This window comes from Aphanomyces invadans (assembly GCF_000520115.1).
Source record: "Aphanomyces invadans strain NJM9701 unplaced genomic scaffold supercont1.25, whole genome shotgun sequence".
Taxonomy (NCBI): Eukaryota; Oomycota; class Saprolegniomycetes; order Saprolegniales; family Verrucalvaceae; genus Aphanomyces; species Aphanomyces invadans.
In genome coordinates this window covers 838,142-859,103 of record NW_008580170.1, presented here as the reverse complement: position 1 = coordinate 859,103, position 20,962 = coordinate 838,142, and the positions used below count along the sequence as shown (strand labels likewise).

Sequence of the window (20,962 nt, the reverse complement as noted above, 5' to 3'; positions counted from 1 at the left end):
GGGGGGGAGGAGAAGGCGGGGCGGAGGTAAGGGCGCCGACCGTGGCGAAGCTGGAGGTATAAGATCCCCCGAATTCAAGGGTTACAATTGGTACAAGATCCCCCGAAGTGCTGGAACGGATGTTTAATTAGCCTTGTCATTAATGAATGTTAGACAAATCTCTTGATGACATTGACAGTGTGAGAATCGAATGAGTGGCCCTTTTGATTATATTTAGATGCAGGTCTTTGTGTCGATCAGTGGGATCGCTGTCTTGCATTAGATTCTACACAATGAAGTTGTATACTCCGAGTACTGCCGAGTATTCGGTTGCAATATTTGCAAAACAGAGGTAACGTTAGTACCTCGTTCAACCATTCGAGTTAGTACATCGATGTGGTACTATTCGTGAGGAAAGCGTTTCATTTTGAGTCGATTGAAGAGCCGCCGCCATGACGGATCGGAACCACGGCTATGACTTTGTGTACCTGAAGAACACAGTGGGCGCGCCATTGGCAGAAGCTCTGGCCCAGGTGGCTCTAGATCAGCCCGACGACCCGATCGAGTTTGTCGGCAGCTACTTGCTCAAGCACGTGGCGAACGAACGACAGCGCACGGAACGAATGATCCAGTCGCGCGTGCACAAGACGGAGGCGGATTTCGCGGCGGAAGAGGCCGCCAAGAAGGTAGCCGCAGCTCAGAAGGTCAAGGATGACCTGAACGCGGCCATCTTGGCAGACAGCGCGACGCGGGAAGAATTGCTGAGTGCGAGCGATTGGGACGTGCTGTGTCGGGTAGGAATGACCAAGTTGGCGGCAGCGACCCAGGCGGAAGCGTGCTACCTGGGTCGCCGGGTCGCCGACGCGGACGGAGCCAACTTTATCCAGTGGTTTGCCGCGACCGACTCGTCCAAATGCGTCGTGGACAAGTTTGTGGGCGAGGAGACGGGGTTCACATTTGACGTGCTCAAGGAAGTCGAGGTCGATCCGCCGGAAGTGGACGCCGACGGCAATTCGATTCCGCCCGCGATCCCGCCCTTCATCCACGTCGAGAACGTGATCCGGGAGCCCCGCATCAAGTACTTTGGCATTCCCCGCATGGGCGCGTACTTGGTCAAGGGGATCAAGTACAACAGCTTCCTCCACGACGACGTTGTGCAGGGAGACTCGATGCCGGCGGTCGAGAGCTGGCTCATCGTGGCCGTCGACACGCTGGGTGCGGCGCGGCCGTTCACGCCCGACAACATTCGCGAGTTCCTCAAGTGGTCGCTGACGCTGGGCGAGGCCGTCGAGCTTTACGAGAAGCGGACGGCAGTTGCCCAAATCGAGCTGCGCAAAGCCGACGAGCGCGACGTCAAGACCAAGTTGGACGCGATCAAGGACACGTTGGCGGCCAACGACACGCGGGTGGCTAATGCAGTCGAAGGCATCGAGGACGAGGCGAGGAAGGCGTTCGAGGAGGCCACGGTCAAGGCGCAGCTCATCAACGACTTGCTCGTGGCGCAGTTGGATGCGCTGCATATCGTCGGGACGTCGCTCATCCCGTTCAAGGCGCCGGTACTCAAGACGCTCGCGGCGGGCCTCGTGCTTCTCGGGAACGGCTTCTCCAAACGAGACGCCGTCAACGCCGCCACGCAGATGCCGTCGTGGGACAAGATCCGTCCGTGGCTGGTCAACACGGTCTTGGCTCCCAAGGTGCAAGCGTTCCAAGTGAGCGCGGTGTCCGTCGCGACCGTCGCGCAGGCGAGGGAGGTGCTGGGGGACGTGGTCGCAGACGATGTCGAGTTGCCGGCGCCATCGATCCTCGTGCTGCACACGTGGATTCAAACCATGTGTGCGGCGGCCGACGTGTTGGAGGAAGCGAGGGTGCGTGCCGAGAACCCAGACGAGTAACGTCGTCGACGGTCTATCTTTCAATACAGAGAGCAATCCAGTGTGTGTTTGGCATGACCGACAGGACCTCACGTGGAGCCCCATGAAATGTTGCAATAGATGTGATAAGATCGGCATCATTGAATTTCATCTTCATAGGGTTAGTCATGCCTGCGACGCTACTGATCGACTTCACCGTCGTCGTACGCGCTGAGGTCTCCACACGCGACAAAAGACACAACAGCAGGGTTGGCGGCGAGTGCTTCTGGCTGGCCATACTGCGGCAGCAAAGGCGACGTCATGACTGGGGTGTAGTTGGGCGGGAGGCGGAAACCACGGCACACTACAAAGTGCTCGTTGCTCGAGACGCGACTGCTCTGGGGCTTGGCGCACGTCACTTCCGAGAAAAACAGACTCAACTGGGAAGCCAAAAAGTCGTAGTGTTTGCAGCGAAAGATCTTGGCCACGAAGCTGCCTTGAGGCGCCAGAACGAACGTTGTTATGTTGAGTGCCGCCAGGAGCAGCTCCGACTGAACATACTCGTCGATATCATGGACGCCCGTGACGTCCGGCGCGCCGTCGCACACGACAATATTGGCTCTACATCGAACAACTCGGTGAAGAAAAACGTCGAGGGATGCCGAAGTGGCGTACTTTTGGCCGTCAAAGTACGAAATGATCTGGTCAGCGGTTTGCGTCGATGTGATGTCGCCCTGCAGCAGCACAACCCCTGGAATTGGGGCCATTTCTTGGAGATCTACTGAGACGACGCGGATGGCGTCGCTCGTGGTCGCGCTGTCCACGTTGGGGATGTCTCGGTTGTGGTACAGCTTGCGGCTGAGCACTTGACTCCAGCTACCAGGAGCCGCGCACAGATCCACAGCGCGCTCGACATCTACGCCAAACGCGTTGCATGAAATGGGTGTCGAGAGCAAAAAGGGGAGAGAGCTTGCACGATGGCATCGTATCCATACTTTCAAACAAGTTGAACTGATCGTCCAGTTGCATCAGCTTGAACGCCGAGCGGGCACGAAAGCCAACCTCCTTGGCGCGACGGTAGAAGATATCCTATCGAGACAGCATTGCATGAAGTTTCAACACTCCTCCATGCAGCCCAAGAGCGCGCGCGGACGTACTCGGTTGTCCGTCGTGGTCTTCCCCATCGCGAGATCGCTGGGCCAATTGGTGGAATAACGAACTCTGATTGGTCCAACCTATACCAATGGCATCGCAGCAAGTTCGAAACGTCGCGAGCTTTCCACCACGACTTGGCCGCGCTGTCCGAAGGATGCCTCGTGCCTGGCCTGAAGCGCATCAAGAAGCGGCTCCGACTGGAGTCTCTGCAGAGTGATGAAGAGAACTACGCGTGCCATGGATGGACGCATGCTTGGCTCTGCATCCGGTGAGCTCTAAGCGAAGAGTCCTCGCTTGGTTGTATTGGGATCATCGGATGGGGGGGGTGAGTGTAGCATGCCGAGTGGTTCGTTGAGCCAGCACGTTTGATGCAACTGCATCATCAAATGGAAGCATAGTGCGATGTCTTTGTGGACAGAAGCAGACGACCTGACGTGGCTTTTCTAATGTGTTGGACCTGTGCGGAGAGAAAGGCAGCGAGAAAATGGTGTACCAAATCCAAGCACGAGATGTAGTCATCGGAATTATCTCTCAACTGAATGAGCAATTCTTCTGTATTGCCGGCACGACGTTTCTGTCGTTGGAAACGACGTGGCGCGTAGTGCGAAGATCGCAGGCGTCGGCGGGGGAATCGCACCAAGCGGCGAGTCATGACAGACTGTGGCTCGCTACGTTTGCTCGTTGGGCATCGAGAATGGCGGACTGGGTCACGGGGGCCATGCGAACTTGGACGGGCACCGCGACGTCTGGAGTTGCTTTCGTCAGAGTGCCGGTGGGTTGTCGGGTCGATCCGGCGTCACGACGCTGTCGAGTGCATCTACAAAACCAGCCACGTCATGGGGCGATGCACACTTTCCATGCCGAGGCAGTGTACCGAAGCAAGGCCCACAAACTATGGTCGTCATCAAACATCACAGTCACATGGAGAATGTACCAAGGGCACGTGCCGACCATAGTCAACACGATGACGAGCAAACGCACGTCGGGGGCAACGCGACCAACGCATGCGTACACTCCAGCGAGACTGCAACCATACGCGAGCCACACGACCGCGCTGGTAGCATGGATCGGGCGCGACAGCATGGGCGCCTGCGGTTTCAGAAACGGGCCAAATGGACGTTGGCCACAGTAAAAAAACTCTTCCGGGCATGGCGTCCTTAGTTGAAACTTGCCAAGTACGGGAATCCTGATGCAAGTTCGCCGTCGACGAGCATGGGACACTCGACCTGGGGTGCATTTTGAAGGGAAAGCCAGCGCTTTCCCGTGAGTTGCATCGGCAGCAACGCCGATGGTGCTCGTGTGGTGCTATGGAGCGTGATATTTCAATTATGCGAGGGATTCCTTGGTCCGTCAGCGCTCTGTACAGGTTCGACATGGTGTGGACCGATGAGCGCACTGTCGCTCGCGCATCTTCCATCCTCTTTGCATCGTTGGAGGGTTTTGTGGTACGAAGCGGTCAGTTTAGAATGGCCATCACGCTAGAAGTCCGCTGGCCCTTCACACGGCATCGTCTGCCGTGAAAGCTGGACAATGCCTTTCCAGCTGCGAGACAATATGGTCCCCACAATTTCACAATCATGTGCAGTCGCAAGAGCGGCACACAACGCATTGCTTCCCCTTCATGTGCCGCTTTCGGACCGTGTATTCCAAATCAAGAAAGCAATGCTCTTGCTTGAAACCCGAGTTGAATCGACAGAGACCGTGCACATCGAGCTCGTTCGAGGCCCATCAATCATTCGATCGGACGATGCCGTCCACGTCGGTCACCCTCACAAGGTCGAACTCGATGGTGTGTGTATTTATCGATTTGGAGTGACGTTCTGCGTGGGTTCCCCACGTGATTGTACAAACTGTGTGTGGCACGAAAATGGGCGAAATGGAAAAGGTGACTGCATCCACAGCGACACGGTCGTTGCCATGGAATACAAACTCGTGTTCAAGGCGCATTTACGCAATGTTCAACACACCGCCGGGGGTAATGGGTTCGACGCTGGGCTTGCCCATGGCCGGAACCAATTCGTTGGTCCACACAGAGTTTTGGTCGACGTCGTGTTCGAGCACGTGCAAGTATTTGCAAAAGTTGCCCACCTTGTTCCAGTCGCGGTCGACGTTGAGCAGGGTGCGCGAGAAGTAGGGCAACGAACGTTGGAAAATCTTCTCGTACACGTCGCTGCCAGTGGGGACCGACACAGTCTTGCCGTCGACTTCTACTTGGACAAGGCGCTTCGTGGAGCGGAGACGGGGGTTCATCACGCACATGTCCTCCCACGCGACTTCAGGGTACTCGATCGTGATGTCCATGGCGCGGCGGGTGGCACGCATGAAACCAGCAATGAGTTCCTTGTTCGCGTTGTAAAATGCGTCGGAGGCGACAAACATCACCGAGCAAAAGCAGCAGCAGCCCAAACCGTTGCATTCGTCAATGCGCAACATGCCAGCAGGTTCGCCGCTCAATTCTTCAAGTTCCAAGCGTTGGAAGTTGGTGAAACCAATCCCCGTGTCAATGTCGCCGCGCATGATAGCGTCGGTGACGTTCATACCCACACGCACAGTAGTGTACGAGTCAGGGGCCAAACCGGCTTGCTTGGCCAAGTCGTCAATCATCACCTTGCCGAAGTGGCCGATGTAGCCAACACGCTTGCCAACAATATCGGTGAACTTGGTGATGTTTTGGCTGGCCTTGAAGATGAGACCGGTCGGGGGTTCGTCCAACAAAGAACCGATCGAGGTCAAGTTGATGCCTCGGTCCTTGGCCGCCAAAATGTGAATCATCGCCTTCAAACCCATGTTGACGGCACCCGAGCCCACGATTTCAGTCACATCGCTGGGGTTGGTAGTTTCCATGATAGCCAAATCGATGCCTTCTTCTTCATAGAATCCGCGCTTCTTGGCAACAAAGATGGGCGTGTGGTATGGGTTCGAGTACCAGTTGAGCAAAAAGGTGGTCTTCTTCAATTGAGGGGCCATGATATCACTACGCGACAGACCAGTGATGTTTGTAACACTAAGATGCAAATCCAAGGATAAGAAGAGGTCGTACCGTTCCTAGAATCTGTTGGACGCGCCAAAACCACGATTAACATCACAAAAGAAACAAAATCACAAGACTAACTGAAATGGTAGCAACAACGCAGCAGTCCCTCCGCCGGTATAACCCGGATCAGGTAATTTAGGGTATGATCTCAGCCAAAGGAATGATACCCATGGACAAGGGTATACTCCAATGGCACCCCTCGCTGGTTTCAATCTCTCAACTTCACTTGGTCACCCAGAAACGGCATCGCCATTCCAGGCCCCTACAACTTCACGCTCTCGTCCACGGTACCTGTGTCGTCGGGTGCAAATTCGGAAATGCCAAATGTCGACGACCACAGATTCGACAGGCCGTTTGCGCTTCACTAGATGCATCCCGTTTAAAACCATCCAATCAAATGGCGCCAAACTTTGCGAACAACCAATCAAAATCCCTTGACTTTGCTTGTGGGGCCAGGGTTGCTGCCTTGACAAAAAGGGGAGTCTCGTCACTTCTACATACTTTAATTAAGTATATTATCAGGGTGTCAGAAAAGGGTTCCGTCTACTCGTCGAAAGTGGTCGAATTGCACCCCGTTTTGTCAAAATTTGACCTACCACTCTTGAATGACAGAAAAAGTGAACGTCCAAAGCGAAACGACGCGGCGCCCTCGCGGCGAGGACATCGCGGCCATGTTCATCTGGATCAAATACGGCTTTGGTAGAACGCAGCGTCGATGGGAAGGACGCTCATGGATGATGCGATAGAGGAAATCCCACCCAAGATGTTCAACAGCAATGTCACGTGTGACATCCTTCTGGGGTTTGTCCGCGCGTCTTTTCTCAAGGACGTCGACGACCTGTGCAAACAACGCTCCGTCAAGCTCAGTATTGACATCGAAGGTGTCAAGAAGCATCGGGAAACAGCCGAAGTGGATGCCGGGGCCTCCAACGGTGAGCCTGTCTCTGCATCAACGCAAGACCTGGCAGGTAGGTTGGTTTTGGTTTGTGAGTCGATCCATCACATGACTTTCTCCCTCAGACCTTCAACTCAAGCTCGAAACGCAGCTCGAAGCATTGCTATCCATCTCCAAGACAATCAAAGGTGCTTCGAGCTGTGCACGAACAACCCTTCACACCTCATTTGTAGAGCTCCCAACGTCCAATTGCTTGGATGTAGTGGACGAAACGGGCCAGCGCCTCAAACTCAACGACAAAGCGCGCGATCGCGCAATGGATTTCGTCAAGCCGCGTCAAGTGTATCAACTTGTGAAAGTAGGAGGTACATGCCACCACGCAATCACGATTGTCCACATGACTGAAGCGATTTACAGACACACCGGACGCGCCGCCGACACCACTCAAGTTTGTGCTCCCCACAACACTACCCACTCCGGCCTAGGAAATGCCATCGACTCGTTGAGTCAATACAGTCTTCGTCCGCCCCATCATGTCTTCCATTTTAGGCAGTTGGGTCGGTCCATGCAGCATGAAGCTAAGTTAAAGCGGTTGAGCTGGGACTTGAAGAGTCGATTGCTTAGGTCGTGAGCGATGCCGAGGAGTTGTCGTCGTTGGCATGCAACGTCGCCTGTGTCGTTCACTGGCGTGGGGTTATTCCTATTGTACGTGCTTTCATGATTGCGCCGACAGGACGTGAGGACAGTCGGGTCGGCTTCACAGTTCAGAATGGACTTTGTGAAGAATTCTTGGTGATGTCCAAGGGTCGATGCTCTCGATATATCTATTGAGGGCAGAAGACTTGTTCTTAACAAGGATGGGACCATCACTGCGAACGACATGCTTGTGTATCGAGAGGATGTCCTCGAGTAAGGGGCTCTGTACTGTCCAACATTGCCCCATTTCTTCGCACTTGACGAAGGACGAGTCCCGCTCCACCATACAGCACAACGCTGCTTTCATGTCGATCGCAGCCGTCGTGGAGCTCATCCACACGGGTTGCGGTTGCTGCAGCCGTCCGAAAGGCCGCCAGCATTGCCCACGGAGCGCATGATGCCATTGCCGTGTAGAGCACTGCACCACACACGGTTTTGGGACATGTCCGACGCGTACTGATGAAACGCGGCAATCTGCTTGTTCGAAACCTGGACCACCAGCGTCACGAGCGCCTCGGTGGACTTTGTGGCCGCAAGGGCTTGCGATTCCGCGGCAATCTGGGTGAAGCCATGGCTGTTGACGGCCGCCGCTGTGTTCATTCATGGGCTAATGTACACGCGAACCTTTGGGTGTTCGACGCGACGACTCGTTCGACAGCCTGGCGGCGTTCGAGCGGTCGAAGAACCATGAAGGCCAGCCGTCCGTTGTGAAGTCATCATCAGGCAGGGCAGTGTGATTGTTCCAGCCCCTGCACATTTACGTACGTGTAAAAAGACTTGCAGTAGATCACCGTCCGATCCATGCACGTGAGGGGCAGGTTCTGGGATGTCGGTGGGCGATGCAGGGAGGGCGGCGGCGGCCATTGCGCTGATAGAAGTGGCGGCCTTGACCATGGCAATGGATATTGAGCAATGGCATTGGCAGTATTCAGTCGGCATCTGTGTCGGCCATCAGCTCGGGGGGATGCTTCAAACGTTCTGAACTGTACCATGGGGTGGCTTAGTCGCTAGTTGGAACCAAATACCACATAATCTGCGTGTATTCGCTCCCAAACCATAGCCAGACTGTGTCGCAGTTGGGGTGTCCAACCGAATGAAGAGCCACGATATTTGTTGGCGTACGACCGGCACGTTATGCGGTTCCCACAGGACGAGGGGTTTGTGTTATCGAAGGATGCTTGCGAACACATCGCGGCGCCATGAAGGCTACCAGCTCAATGGCGAAAGGATCACGAGGGGATGCCAACGATGTTGTGGGCATGCCTTGCTGTATGACGAATATCGCGCCGTCCGTGGGCATCTGGCCGGCTAAACACTGACCAGTGTTGCTGAGGAATGACACAGTTTCTTATCGCCAATACGTGTTGCTGTTGGAGTTGCTCGTTTGGTCGAGGAATCCGCCGCCCGTTGCTGGGTTGTACGGAAATTCCGTCGTCGCGTTGCTCTGGAACTGGGACGGCTGATACACCGCGTTGTTGTTGTCAAACGGAAACGCCATCGCTTGTTGTTGCTGCTGTTGCTGGTACAGTTGCTGCTGTTGCTGCTGCGGATCCAGGTATTGGTACTGGTCATTGAACACGGGGAGGCGCGCGTGCGCAGCGACGGCCGCGACTGCAGCATTCGCGGCGGCATGGTCTTCTCCTTGCAGATAGGATTCATCGTATTGTACCATGCCAGTGTAGTCCAAATACGTCCCTTGCTGGAGATTGGTGTCGACTGGGGCATCAGGAAGGGACGCCATCGAGAGCGCTGCTTGATGGAAGTCGGACGACGACCCTTCCTCGTTGTCGGGAGCAGCGTCCGCGGAGGTCTTTGCTGCATTCTCACCGCCTTCTTTGTCTCCCCCAGTGGCTACAGGCTTGGCCGTCCCGCGACGGGCGAGCTGCTTGCGCTCTTCTGCCTTTTGCACTTTGTCGGCTTCGATCTGTTTGACTTCGTCAATGTCGATCACGGAAATGCGGCTTCGGTTCCGTTTGAACCGACCGTTTTCGGCCTGGCGACGGATTTCGGGGCCCATGTCCGTGAGCGAACGCTTCGAGGAAGCCAATGGCTTTGGTGGCAGCGACGACACCGCAGAGAGCGACGGGTTTGACGGCCGACGGGCTGCGGAGGCAGTGCTCGAAGGGCGAAGAGGTGTATGCAATGATTGGTTCACTCCTTTCTTGTCGTCTTGCGCCTTGTCTTCCTCGACAACGGTAAAATGGTCGTTCTTCAACGCAGCCTTCAGCGACACGTTCGGTGTCATGTACGCCAAGTCGTGGGAAAACCAATCGTCCACCACAATCTCGCCACCTCCTGACGACTCCACAAGCGCCATGACTTGGCTGACTGTCGCTTCGATGCTCTGCGCGAGGTAGTCGTCGTTAGGGGGGTCGTCCTTGGAGGCAAACAACATGCGGCGGAGGAGGCCAGATCCAATGCGCACCCACTCGTCGCTGTCTGCGTCCGCGCTGGATAAGACTTGTTTCAGCAGAGGTTCGGGGAGACCGAGGCAAGGCAAGGTGGTGGAGATGCTGCCTCCACCGTGGCGTTCTCGGGACACGTGCTGCTTCACATGTTCTTGCTGTGCAGTTTGGACCGCCAAGAGCAGACGAACTTTGGCAGTGGGCTCCATATCGTGGAAGACAGCCATAATTTCATGCAGCTTGGACTCATCTAGGAATGCGCCGACGTCTGCCGAGCTCCATGCTTGCTCGAGGCGCGCAACCACCTTCTTCTCCATCGTTGCCAGTGGGCCGCTCCACCGGAAAGAGGAATATCCGCAACTTCAAGTTATCCGGAAATTTATCGTCGACAGAGCCAAGTGGTCTTCAATTCGATGCTTTTGTCAACATGCTGTGAATCGATGGTTTTAAGAGTTACTACTAGTATTACTAATAGTATCGACCAGGGCGCTTTTGCCCAGTCCACATTCACGAGAGCCCAGCGCAGGGACCCTTCCTGAGAACTCACACGTATGTCTCGTGTATGCAAAGCTGAATGTTCATAGAGGTGCGCCACCGTTGCTGGACAAGTGGCACTACTGAAAAGCCGAGAAGCCCGCGCGTGTTCATCCAATCTCCGGCTGTCGACGATGGCTCGAGACGAAAAGAACCGATTTGGTCGGGTTCACAAGCCTAGGATTCTATACATGCCTCTGGCCACACTTGATGTGAGCCGTTCAGCCCCCCCTCCACGGATGCATTGCAATCAGCCTGGCGATGCATGACCTGGATAGCCGACCCGCGGTTTGCCGTCTGCATCAGGACCAGCCACATTCAGTTTCTAACGCCACATGAATTCAACGGCACGGCCGGTGCTTGGGGACTGGTCAAGCCAATCAAAACGCTCCACCTTGTTGATGGCGCTGTGGTCATGGCACGTCGATTCGGTTAAAACTCCTGATGTGTGGTTTAAACGTGTATATCGTAGGTTAAAACCACGGTTTGTTGGGCACGGTGAGATGCGTTTAAACGTTGAACGCCACCGGAGGTCGTTTAACGTGTTTCGACGGGCACCGAAGGCTCCGTCCAAGTCGTACCCTGCCAAAGCATTCGCCGATTCTTCGTGTCATCATGGTGTGGCCTGTTGTTCCGTCGTCGTCCGTCGTGCACAACTTCCTGCGGCGATCCCATGCATCCTTCGATCTGCTCTCGTGCGGTTCGGCCTTGGTCGATGTCGTCAGCCACGTCAAGCACCTGCCTGGCGCTCATCATACCACCTATCTCCACGTACAAAGGCTCCTCCTGCCAATGCCATGCTCTGATGGCGTTCCCCTACCATAGCGCAAGAACGTAGCAAAGGAAGTTGTGGCTGGTGGCGCCATGAACCATTTGGCGTGGTGTCAAGCGCTGGGTCTGAATTCCGGCCTATTGGCCTTTCAGGTTAACATGCGCCATTCCGTCCGACATGAACTTCACCTTGTTCCATACAGGGCGCGGATAAATATGGCGACATGATTCGAGAAAAGCTGCACGAACACCAAGTCAACACGGACTACCTCGTCCAGAACGAAGATTTTGAGACCACTGTGTTGCGCACGTTCGTCGCAGCGTCCGGCGACTCGTGCTCGATCTTGTCGGGTGGGTCCATGCTGGAGCTTCCCCAGCACGCGGTGAAGATGTTTTTCGCCGAACCGTTGCAACACGCAAAGTGCGTATCCACGGAAATCCGCCACCTGCCGCTGAATAGTGTCGAAGAAGCCCTTGACCTGGCCGTGCATTCGATTCGCTTCCTCGATCTTGCGTTGCTGCCGTCGATTGCTGTGCATGATGCAGGCCTTGGAGACTGGAAAACGCTAGAGCGCTGCATTGCCAAGTCCACGGTCGTCAAAGCGTCTGTGGACGCCGCGAGAGAGCTGACCAACGACCCCGCCGCTTCTCCCGAAGACATTGCGCGCCGGCTTCACGAGAAATATAACGTTCCTTTCGTCGCCCTGACTGACAATGCACGTGAAGTCGTGATGGCGTTTGCGCTCGCGGGAGGCATGTGCTACACGTGCACCGTCGCATGGCCAGCGTCCTCAACGCCCATCGACGTACAAGGCGCGGACGATGCTTTTTTCAGCGGCGTCATTGCTGGCGTCCACCGATGGGTACAGCTGACTCTGTCGACAAGCCGTTCATCGCTGTGTGTACCTTCCAGGGTTTGCCCGACAACCATGAGTCGGCCGTGCGGCTAGCGACGCTGGCCGGTGCGATCCGACGTACGTGTGTCGAAAACTTGGGAGCTCTGCCATCTGAAGAAACGGCCGTGCGGCTCCAGCAGATGCTGCCCTTCTCGACGGCGATCAAGGCCCGCACGCAGTCGGTGGACTCGATGCCTTTCGTCAAAGCCATTGATGGCCCCAACTCGTCGCTCACAAGGGATATCGAAGCCCTCTTGGTCTGCCTTGCTATCGTTCGCCGTGGTTGGCTCACGACCGTTCGTAGAACCTTCGCCGATTGTTCCACAACCTCGACTACGCCACGCACTTTCAATCGTTCGTCCAGCGAATCATCACGAGTCGTGAGCAACGGAATCGCGTGTACACGAGCGGCATTGGCAAGTCGGGCATCGTTGCCAAACGGTTTGCCTCAACGCTGAGCTCGCTCTCGATCCCGTCGCAGTGGATTCACGGCAGCGAGTGGACTCACGGCGAGCTGGGCAACCTCTTGCCTGGTGACGTGATCGTGCTCTTCTCCAACAGCGGGAAAACCCCCGAGCTCCTCAACTTGCCCAACGTGTTTCGTGAATTCGACTGCGACGTGATGTGCGTCGTCGGGAACGACGACAGCCCTCTGTACCACGCGAGCGACTACAAAATCTTTACCCCCGCCAAGGACTGCCTCTTCGACAGCGTCCCCGCCCGAAGCATCGTTGCCCAGGAAGCTGTGTGCAATGCCGTTGCCGAGTCGGTTGTCGCGATCACCGGCATCAAGCGCGCCACGTTCAAGAAGAACCATCCTGGGGGAAATATTGGAGCTGTGGCCGCCGCCACACAAAAGACGTCGCCATCCAATCCGCAAACGGGCAAGTGAGTCGTGTGCACTGCCGCGTTTTGAATTGGCACGTCTTTAAGTTATGTAAAAATTTCGTTCTTTTTCAGCGGCGAGTCGTGCGGCATCATCGGTCGACGTGGGGTCCCTCCAACCCATCCCCCGCCTGGAACTCAATATTCGAGTCAACTCAACTCGAAGAAATGCATGGGCGCACACCCTAGAGAAATCTATTCGAGCTGGGAGAACACAAAGCTTGGATGCCTCGTTGGAGGCACTTGTCGTCGCCTGTACAACCCTGGTCCGTGTTCACTGCCGTATTCTCTGACCCTGGAGTCGCGTCGGTCATTGCGCCAACATATGCGTTCGCGAAGCCCGTGGCGGCTACCATGCTCCGGCGCAGTTTTGCATCCCTCGAAGCTCATCCCTGAATGCCGTGGGCTCGTCGATGCTGGTGGTCGCGCAACGGCCGTTACATGCATTCTGGATTTGAAGGAGAGTGCAGGTCGCGCAGTTTGAATTTTTGATTGAGAGCGCCATGCAGCGAACGCTGCGGCAGTCGCGGCAGTCGGGGGTGCTGAACCTGTCTGCGCGCGATCTAAAAGACATCCCTGAGGCAGTGTTCTATCCGACTAAGTGCATGGAGTCAGTACGTTGCCGCAAGGTGACGATGTAAGATCACGGACTCGCATGTGGTCTTCACAGGATGAAAACCTATGGGAATGCCGAGACCTTGTAAAGCTTGATTTGAGCTACAACGATCTCGTGACGGTCCCGCAAGACGTCGAACACCTCCAAGCACTGACGTGGCTCAAGTTGAAGCAAAATCAGCTCACGGACGTGCCACCTCAGCTTGGTTCTTTAACATCCCTGGTGAATTTGGACTTGAGCAAGTGCGCAATGCACGATATCGCACGACCTCATATCACTCACTCGTTCTGTTTTATCCCTAGCAACAAACTCACGCAAGCACCAGCATTCCTCGGACTACTTGTTCAGCTCCGCGAGCTTTCGCTTAGCGCCAACGGACTTAGGTCGCTTCCCGACGACTTTCAACACCTCGGGCAGCTCGAGATTTTGTCGATCCACGAAAATGAGCTCACCCACCTCCCCAGATCTATTGGTACAGCTCGCATAACTCATTATCAATTCATATCTTCGTGGTTATGGTAGAGAATCTCGCTAAGTTGCGCGAGCTCAGTGCCCATCAGAACGCGCTTGTGTCGTTGCCTCCACTGTCGTCGCTCGTGCTTCTCGAGACGTTGAATTTAAGCAAGAACAAACTCACAGAAGTTCCATCACTGGAGCCCTTGTCTCGTTTGAAGTCCTTGGATCTGCGACAGAATCGTCTGAACATCATGCCTCTCCTGCCGTCGCCGTCCGTGCTGGCCATCGTGTTCCTGGGCCACAACCGCCTGCACACGTTGGACCAACTCGACAAGCTCGCACCTGCTCTGACTGTCTTGGACGTTCGGTGCAACCAACTCGAAGTCGTCCCTTCCACCATCGCATCTCTCGTCCACCTCAAGTCGTTGGATGTCTCCAACAACAACTTGGCTGAGCTGCCGAACGGTACAATCCACGTCTCGACATGTGAATCCACATTTAGATCGGTCATCATGGTGTGTGCTAGAGTTAGGCCGGTTGGCCTCACTGAACCATGTGCTCTTGGACGGCAATCCACTTCGGTACTTCGGCATGTTGTTCCGCCAAGACTGAATTCGGCGCATGGCTTGTAGATCGATACGCCGATCTGTTATTGCTGGCGGATGTGTCGCATTGAAGAACTACCTCGCCGCACGAGACTCCCAATCGAGTCAGTCGCCCATGGAAGCTGCGACGGTATCCATCGATGGTGCTGGCATCCCAGACTACTTGCTTCGTGACGGCTGTGCATCGGGCGTACTTGATCTCACGAATCGACGGTAACCTTGTGCCTTCGACTGGGTTGACATGTATTATGTCGTTGAACGTCATGAGTTGTCCATGATACAAGTCAACGTTGAGAAAATGCAATCAGTGGTTTTTTGTGGTGGTGGTAGGATGCTCGATATATCCCAGGTTGCGATGGCGCCCCGCCTTGGCGCGACCTTGGTGCATTTGAATGTATCGCAGAACGGACTCAAGGAATTGCCAGCCAACCTCAACAACCTGCACTTGCTTCAGGTATTTCTGCACTGGCACCTCTGTTCCCACGAGGCCAATTGTGGACATTGGAGTCCACGATACTGCCGTGTAGTCGCTGACAGCTGAAGACAATTACCTCACGCACGTACCCGTGGATGTCGCCGAATTGACTCGTTTGCGGTCCCTGCGGTTGCAGAAGAATCGCCTGACTGACTCTGCGATCCGCACAATTATCGAGTCGACAGCACCAATCCGATACACGTTGGTGGTATGTGTGACACTAAAATTGAACCGCATGTGTTCGCGGCGAGTTCAACGAACGATCCTTGTCCGCTCGATTCTAGGAGTTAGACCTGCGACACAATAATTTGACGGCGGTGCCGCCTGGTCTGTCGGCATTTCAAGCGCTCGACACGCTCCTCCTCTCGTTCAACAAAATCACAACGCTGGACGGTGTGCAATGGACCAACATGACCAAGCTGACGACGCTTCTGGTCTCCAACAACCTCGTAAGTGAACTTCGTCAAGCCGTCGCTTCCAAACGATTTCAGGGGTTTGATGCCGGTTTGGGTGTAGCTGGCGTCCCTCGGATCTGTCCATGAAGCGCCGTCGTTGACATCGTTCAATGTTGAAAACAACGACCTCAGCCACGTACGTCCATCTCTCCCTCGACTGGATCGTGTTCAACGGGTTCAATGTTGGCTTGTAGATCCCGTCTGCCCTCGGCAGGGCGCCGCACCTCAACTTGTTGAACATTCAAGGCAATCCGCAACGACAGATTCGGTCCACACTTGTCCTGCGCGGTCCGCAAGCCGTCGTCCAGTTCCTCCGGGAGCTGGAAACCCCTCCGATCTCAACGGCAGCATCGAAACGAACTGTGGACAACATGGATGGCTTGGCGGACGTGAAGTCACCCCCAAAGAAAAAGTCCTTTCAGCCAGTTGGCGCCACGGTTGTGCCTCAAACACCTGCAAGGCCAGTCCGATTAGAATCCCTGAACCAACAAATTCGGGCTGCCGAAGAGGAACTAGACGGGTTTGGGGTGTCAAATGCCAGAGCAGCTGCGTTGAAGAAGGAACTGGCCAACTTACGGGCTCAACAGCAGCGCATGGCGAGTGATCCGTCCTAGCGAGTCGCATGTCATTCGTCAACGATTGAATTGAGCACCGCGTCCAGAGATGTCGACTTGGCGTGTGGGGCCACAAATCCACCACCACTTGAGAAATGAACCTACAGCCGTGGCATTCTCCTGCCGAAGGCAAGCACGATGGACGTCGCAGCAGCCATGGCGTAAGTTCCTTTGCGATGGGGATCGCGCGCTTCCATTAGTTTTCGTCACTGCCTGTGTGTGCATCCTGACCAAACGCAGCTTCGTGTTTGTGCTGCTTCTCATGTCGCTGCCAACCATGCATCTCCCTTCGACCGCGACAAGGTGACCAGAACGTTTATGGGGACACGAATTCGTCGAGATTAAGTTGTGTACTGTCACTGCGTCGCGATACGAGTTGGAGATGAGCGTGCTAAGCGTTCTGTGCCGCTTCGAGTGCTTGTCGTGCTTTGCGCGCGGCGTGTTTCGGCTTTTTGATCTTTTCGTGCTTCGTCGTTCCCTTCTTCGACTTGTCCTGGTATGGTTTTCGTGGTCCTTTTTTGAATGCATTCAAGCCTTTGGCGCCAGGTCTTTTTTTGGAAATCGGTGCCTTCTTCTCGCCTTTGGCAAATGTCTTGGCGCTGGGTCGCTTCTCGCCTTTCACGAACGGGGCCATATTGTGCTTCGTTGATTTCTTCGAAGGTGGAGCGTCCGTAAGTTCGCCAGCTTTGCGCTTTTTCAACATTCGAAGCTGCGCGCCAGGGCGAGCCCTTCGCCCTTCAAACTTGAGCTCGGGGGCTTTCTCCCCGCCGGTATTCTTGAACCGCTTGCCGCACACCGTGACACGGATTTCACGCTTTCCCATCTTGGACTCATGGAGGGACAGCGCCTTGGCCGCTGTGCTGACATCCTACCAAATACCACATTCGCCAAATCAACAATAGTGTTCAGGATCATGGCCTGATGGGGTTGATGGTAGCGTGCCTTGAACAGGACGTAGCCAAATCCTTTGCCCAGGTGCGTCGACTTGTCGCGGATGATACGAACAGATTCGACGGCAGGTGTGTCGGCATCTTCGCGCAATGCTTTTTCAAAATGGTTTCGAACGTCGTCGTCGGTGGCCGTGAAGGCCAAGTTGCCAACAAACACTGTTCGCTTCGCATCCATCGACACGTTTTTGCGGTCGACGCGGAGACATTTCTTGAAAAATTCCTGAAACAAGCACGATCAATCGCACCGAAAGCGACTCTGGAACGCACCGAGCCGTTCAACTGGAGCGCAGCGTCGACGCTGGATTCGTCCACAAACACCACGTACGCGTTGCACGAATCGCGGCCTTCCACGAACAGCTTCTTGTTCGTACACACCTTCTTGACCAAGTTTTGCTTGCCGTTTTGGTCCACTTTGCACCCGGCGACCGGCACTGATCGCAAACGGACCGACTTGACTTTACCACATGGGGTGAAATGTTTTTTCAAGTCGTTCGGGGTCGCTTCCAGCGACACGTTGCCAACAAAGATCGTTCGGACGTCCTTTTCGTCCACGGACCCGTCATCGTCTCCTTTGGCGGTGGTAGACGCTGTCTCGTCGACAGCGGTAGTACCATCGACAGTCTCGCCCGCGGCAGCCGCAGCCGCTGCAGCAGCTTCGGCCATCGCCTTGACCTTCTTGTGTTTAGGTTTCTTGACCTTCTTCGCCCTAGCGACCTTGGATTCAGTTGGAGCAGCTGCGGTAGTTTCAGTGGGCGAAGGTTCAGGGGCGGCTTCGTCTTCTGGTGCTGGGGTGGTGGCGACAGGGAGTTTGATTTCTAAGGAATTGACGTGTCATGAATGCGTCACCCCCACTAGTGCAGCGGATGCAAACGAAAAGTACCTGGCTCGACGCGCTTGCCAAATACCTGGGAACTGGTCGAGAAGAACGATGCGAGCTCGGGGACGAGTTCCACGGTTGGCGCTCCCTCTTCGGCCTCCTTCGTGGCCTTCTTCTGTTTCTTCGAGGACTTCTTCGTCACAGTGGTAGGCTCTTCCACGGCTGGTGCATCTTCTACGTCCCCTGCATCCTTCTTCTGCTGCTTCTTCTGCTTCTTGGCAGCTTTCTTGGCCGCCACTGTCGTGTCGCGGTCGTCGGCCATCTTCCTCTCACGCTGTGCTCCAACGCCTCGATTGCAACCAATCAACGACCTTGCTCGGATCGGATTGGTCCAATTATCCGAAATTTTATCCGGACGTTTGCGCTTCAACGTGACAGGCACGATGGTCTGGGTTTGCCAGCTCGCTGGAAACCAGACTGATGGGGACCGCACGGGCCTAGACGAGTGCCATGGCGCCCCTCAGTCGCCGCAGTCGGAGCGAGATGGCTTTGGTCGCGCGATGACTCGTCATGGACGTGAGCTCCTCATTTCCGATGTCGTTGATATTTCAGCGAAGGTGAGTGCAGCGCTCCCGCGTGCTGCGAAGGCGACGAGCTGTCCATCATGACTGGGAGAATGGAAAATGAAGTGCACGAGGAGTGAGTTGGCGTACCAAGCAGTCCAAGGTGTCCGGTTGGCTTTGTGCAATCCAAGCGGCAAGGTCAATTCACACAAGCACCACTCTTCGCTGAATTAACACGACGACTAACACCCACTTGTCACCGTAACCGTGCATCCTGTTGTTGTTTTGAACGCCGGAGATTCGCGTCATGCGTTGGGAAATTAGAGCCAAGCTTCACATGCTTTACATCCCAAGAATAAGTCCCGGAGGATGCCCTGGAAAAGACAAGCGCGTGCCTAGCTCATCCACGATGAAAGGGGGTGGCCAAGCGTCTCAGGTCAGCACGACGATCATGGCGCATCTCCGCGTGGCACGATAGCGTCGGCAGGGCAGGAAGCTCATGACCGCACATGAGTGTCCTTGACGTCACGTGAGACTCACGCTAATGTACTACCCAGACTGTATTTGGTTCCGATAAACCACGGCGTGCATATTGATCCGACACTTCGAGGCGCAACAGTGGCCCAGGTGATTCCAGCTGAGGCTAAACGCCTGCCCGCATCAGTACTACCGCCACAACTTTTTCGTTGCGAGGCGCAATATCTATCGCGGTCATCCTGTGCTGCTTCGTTCGCGCAACGATGCTAAACCACTCATTGATTAAAAATGCCATCGATTGGACTTGACAGACGTCGTAGTCGACCTAACCAATCCACACTCTTGTCACGACTCGATTCGAATCGATGTGCATATTCAGCCGGGTGAAGTGGAGATCCTCCGTGTAGCCTGCAGTGATGATCTACATGGGGTACATACGAATGAGGTCGTTTCATGAGGCCACGCTTCCAAGTGCATACGCGGTGAGGGGAGTGGTTGATGTCACTCTCGAAGACAACGCTGGGGTCGTTGGCCGCGCTGTCGCTCCGACTTCCTGGAAGCAATCTCTTGCCCACCCACGGAGTCACCCTCTCGAGGAGAGCCTCGTTGGCCGCTTGCGTTGCATCGTCCATGACTCTTGTCGGTCCTAGCCTAATGTAGGATAACGCACACAACATGCTCTCGCACACATGTCCCATATCCTGCGATGCTTACTAAGTGTACTACTAAATATCGGATTTTCATATTAACGTTACAATGCATTTCCCAAGCTATACAATTCGAAGTTTATATTGCTCCAGCGAATGGAGTCCACGAATTGACCAAACATGTTCTACTCAAAAACGATTTCATGAACCCAATTCAACTAGGAATACTAAAGTAGTGTCACCAATCACAAGCGTGAAGTACGCAAAAAGTTTAAAATTCTAACCAATCAAATGAACTACTTCTTAAAACCATGCACTTGCGAGCTTCAAAATTTGTTGGGCAGGCTAGCCTCGACATCTCTAAGCCAGAGCCCACTATCTAATAACAAAGGGTCATATTGGATGGGCTTGACCTTGTCGAATGGGTCGGTCATGACGGTGAGCCCTATTCAGCGTGGCGGACCGTCTCAATACGAATTTCCGCAGTCCACGGAGGGGATCGCGCAATAGTACAAGTACATGCCACCGCATTTCCATCCTTTCAGTTCTGACTTAGGCATATACCTAGAAATTTTCACCACAACTGCATCGCAGTCATTATGGACGCTGCGGCTGGTCCCACCGCGTTCCGCTAGTTCGTACATTTGGTTGTGCTCGTGGACTGCTTCATGAATGAGGTGCTTTATGGTGTAGGATACAATAACTCGCTGGGCCACAACTACCTGCAAGCTTGGCTCCCAGTCTTTGAGATGTACGCCAGTCCTCGTCGGTCAAATACGTACAATGAGTTATTGCTCCATGCAATTCGTAGGAACGTTGAGTTGGTGTTCGGACGCCACTTAGGGCCAAGTAGTCGCAGCAACTCAAAGGCTTGCCACTTCACTGTGCGGCATCAAAAAGGCTGGATGAAAATGGCGAGGTATTCCGCAAAACCAGCCCAGAACGTCTCGCTGGCGGCGGCATCACATTCCCCCATCCATCCGCCGAACGTACATGTACGACTAGCTAGAAGAACCTGCTATTTAGGGCATTGTAGGACGACTAAGAGACATGAGCGGAATCCAAATTCTGATTGTGACCATCACAGACTGGGTGACGCTGGGCTGGTGCAGCCCAGCTGCGCATGGACTCGTTCGTCGGTTTAAATTCGACTCGAAAGAGATGCATTAACGGCACACTGACAAGTG

The 20,962-nt window shown here is 54.8% G+C and overlaps 9 protein-coding genes across 14 annotated transcripts; 4 read left to right on the top strand and 5 right to left on the bottom strand.

Annotated features, from left to right (window-relative positions):
- The first annotated feature begins 392 nt into the window (after positions 1 to 392).
- H310_10318 (hypothetical protein) lies at positions 393 to 1,987 on the top strand. The gene has a single exon (XM_008876664.1). The coding sequence runs from the start codon at positions 432 to 434 to the stop codon at positions 1,869 to 1,871; it is 1,440 nt and encodes a 479-aa protein (XP_008874886.1). The 5' UTR covers positions 393 to 431; the 3' UTR covers positions 1,872 to 1,987.
- On the bottom strand, positions 1,972 to 3,038 carry H310_10317 (ribosomal RNA large subunit methyltransferase J). The gene is made up of 4 exons (XM_008876663.1): positions 2,987 to 3,038; positions 2,825 to 2,918; positions 2,505 to 2,745; positions 1,972 to 2,450 (listed from the first exon to the last, which is right to left on the bottom strand). Exons 1-4 carry the CDS (start codon positions 3,011 to 3,013, stop codon positions 2,030 to 2,032), a joined length of 783 nt encoding a protein of 260 aa, XP_008874885.1. The 5' UTR covers positions 3,014 to 3,038; the 3' UTR covers positions 1,972 to 2,029.
- A 58-nt stretch (positions 3,039 to 3,096) lies between these two features.
- H310_10316 lies at positions 3,097 to 4,098 on the bottom strand. 2 transcript variants are annotated; one of them, XM_008876662.1, is made up of 3 exons: positions 3,919 to 4,098; positions 3,859 to 3,876; positions 3,097 to 3,801 (listed from the first exon to the last, which is right to left on the bottom strand). In XM_008876662.1, exons 1-3 carry the CDS (start codon positions 4,065 to 4,067, stop codon positions 3,633 to 3,635), a joined length of 336 nt encoding a protein of 111 aa, XP_008874884.1. In that variant the 5' UTR covers positions 4,068 to 4,098; the 3' UTR covers positions 3,097 to 3,632. The 2 variants fall into 2 exon arrangements, with proteins under 2 accessions (XP_008874884.1, XP_008874883.1); XM_008876661.1 differs by having other exon boundaries at positions 3,859 to 4,098.
- Positions 4,099 to 4,861: 763 nt separating this feature from the next.
- Positions 4,862 to 6,320, bottom strand: H310_10315 (hypothetical protein). The gene is made up of 2 exons (XM_008876660.1): positions 6,025 to 6,320; positions 4,862 to 5,958 (listed from the first exon to the last, which is right to left on the bottom strand). Exon 2 carries the CDS (start codon positions 5,949 to 5,951, stop codon positions 4,932 to 4,934), a length of 1,020 nt encoding a protein of 339 aa, XP_008874882.1. The 5' UTR covers positions 5,952 to 5,958; positions 6,025 to 6,320; the 3' UTR covers positions 4,862 to 4,931.
- Positions 6,321 to 6,616: 296 nt separating this feature from the next.
- On the top strand, positions 6,617 to 7,553 carry H310_10314 (hypothetical protein). The gene is made up of 5 exons (XM_008876659.1): positions 6,617 to 6,717; positions 6,765 to 6,986; positions 7,039 to 7,101; positions 7,147 to 7,278; positions 7,331 to 7,553. Exons 1-5 carry the CDS (start codon positions 6,624 to 6,626, stop codon positions 7,396 to 7,398), a joined length of 579 nt encoding a protein of 192 aa, XP_008874881.1. The 5' UTR covers positions 6,617 to 6,623; the 3' UTR covers positions 7,399 to 7,553.
- An 838-nt stretch (positions 7,554 to 8,391) lies between these two features.
- Positions 8,392 to 10,362, bottom strand: H310_10313 (hypothetical protein). The gene is made up of 2 exons (XM_008876658.1): positions 8,599 to 10,362; positions 8,392 to 8,548 (listed from the first exon to the last, which is right to left on the bottom strand). The coding sequence occupies exon 1, from the start codon at positions 10,329 to 10,331 to the stop codon at positions 8,958 to 8,960; it is 1,374 nt and encodes a 457-aa protein (XP_008874880.1). The 5' UTR covers positions 10,332 to 10,362; the 3' UTR covers positions 8,392 to 8,548; positions 8,599 to 8,957.
- A 720-nt stretch (positions 10,363 to 11,082) lies between these two features.
- Positions 11,083 to 13,159, top strand: H310_10312. 2 transcript variants are annotated; one of them, XM_008876656.1, is made up of 5 exons: positions 11,083 to 11,319; positions 11,374 to 11,472; positions 11,523 to 12,182; positions 12,233 to 12,472; positions 12,520 to 13,159. In XM_008876656.1, exons 1-5 carry the CDS (start codon positions 11,164 to 11,166, stop codon positions 13,105 to 13,107), a joined length of 1,743 nt encoding a protein of 580 aa, XP_008874878.1. In that variant the 5' UTR covers positions 11,083 to 11,163; the 3' UTR covers positions 13,108 to 13,159. The 2 variants fall into 2 exon arrangements, with proteins under 2 accessions (XP_008874878.1, XP_008874879.1); XM_008876657.1 differs by having other exon boundaries at positions 11,083 to 11,472.
- A 427-nt stretch (positions 13,160 to 13,586) lies between these two features.
- Positions 13,587 to 16,427, top strand: H310_10311 (hypothetical protein). 4 transcript variants are annotated; one of them, XM_008876654.1, is made up of 11 exons: positions 13,587 to 13,714; positions 13,771 to 13,958; positions 14,019 to 14,188; positions 14,239 to 14,637; positions 14,699 to 14,753; positions 14,805 to 14,990; positions 15,108 to 15,231; positions 15,305 to 15,460; positions 15,537 to 15,701; positions 15,769 to 15,843; positions 15,902 to 16,427. In XM_008876654.1, the coding sequence occupies exons 1-11, from the start codon at positions 13,604 to 13,606 to the stop codon at positions 16,319 to 16,321; spliced, it is 2,049 nt and encodes a 682-aa protein (XP_008874876.1). In that variant the 5' UTR covers positions 13,587 to 13,603; the 3' UTR covers positions 16,322 to 16,427. The 4 variants fall into 4 exon arrangements, with proteins under 4 accessions (XP_008874876.1, XP_008874875.1, XP_008874874.1 ...); XM_008876653.1 differs by having other exon boundaries at positions 13,771 to 14,188; XM_008876652.1 differs by having other exon boundaries at positions 13,587 to 13,958.
- A 63-nt stretch (positions 16,428 to 16,490) lies between these two features.
- On the bottom strand, positions 16,491 to 18,442 carry H310_10310 (hypothetical protein). The gene is made up of 4 exons (XM_008876651.1): positions 18,152 to 18,442; positions 17,539 to 18,086; positions 17,264 to 17,491; positions 16,491 to 17,189 (listed from the first exon to the last, which is right to left on the bottom strand). Exons 1-4 carry the CDS (start codon positions 18,408 to 18,410, stop codon positions 16,713 to 16,715), a joined length of 1,512 nt encoding a protein of 503 aa, XP_008874873.1. The 5' UTR covers positions 18,411 to 18,442; the 3' UTR covers positions 16,491 to 16,712.
- Positions 18,443 to 20,962: the final 2,520 nt, after the last annotated feature.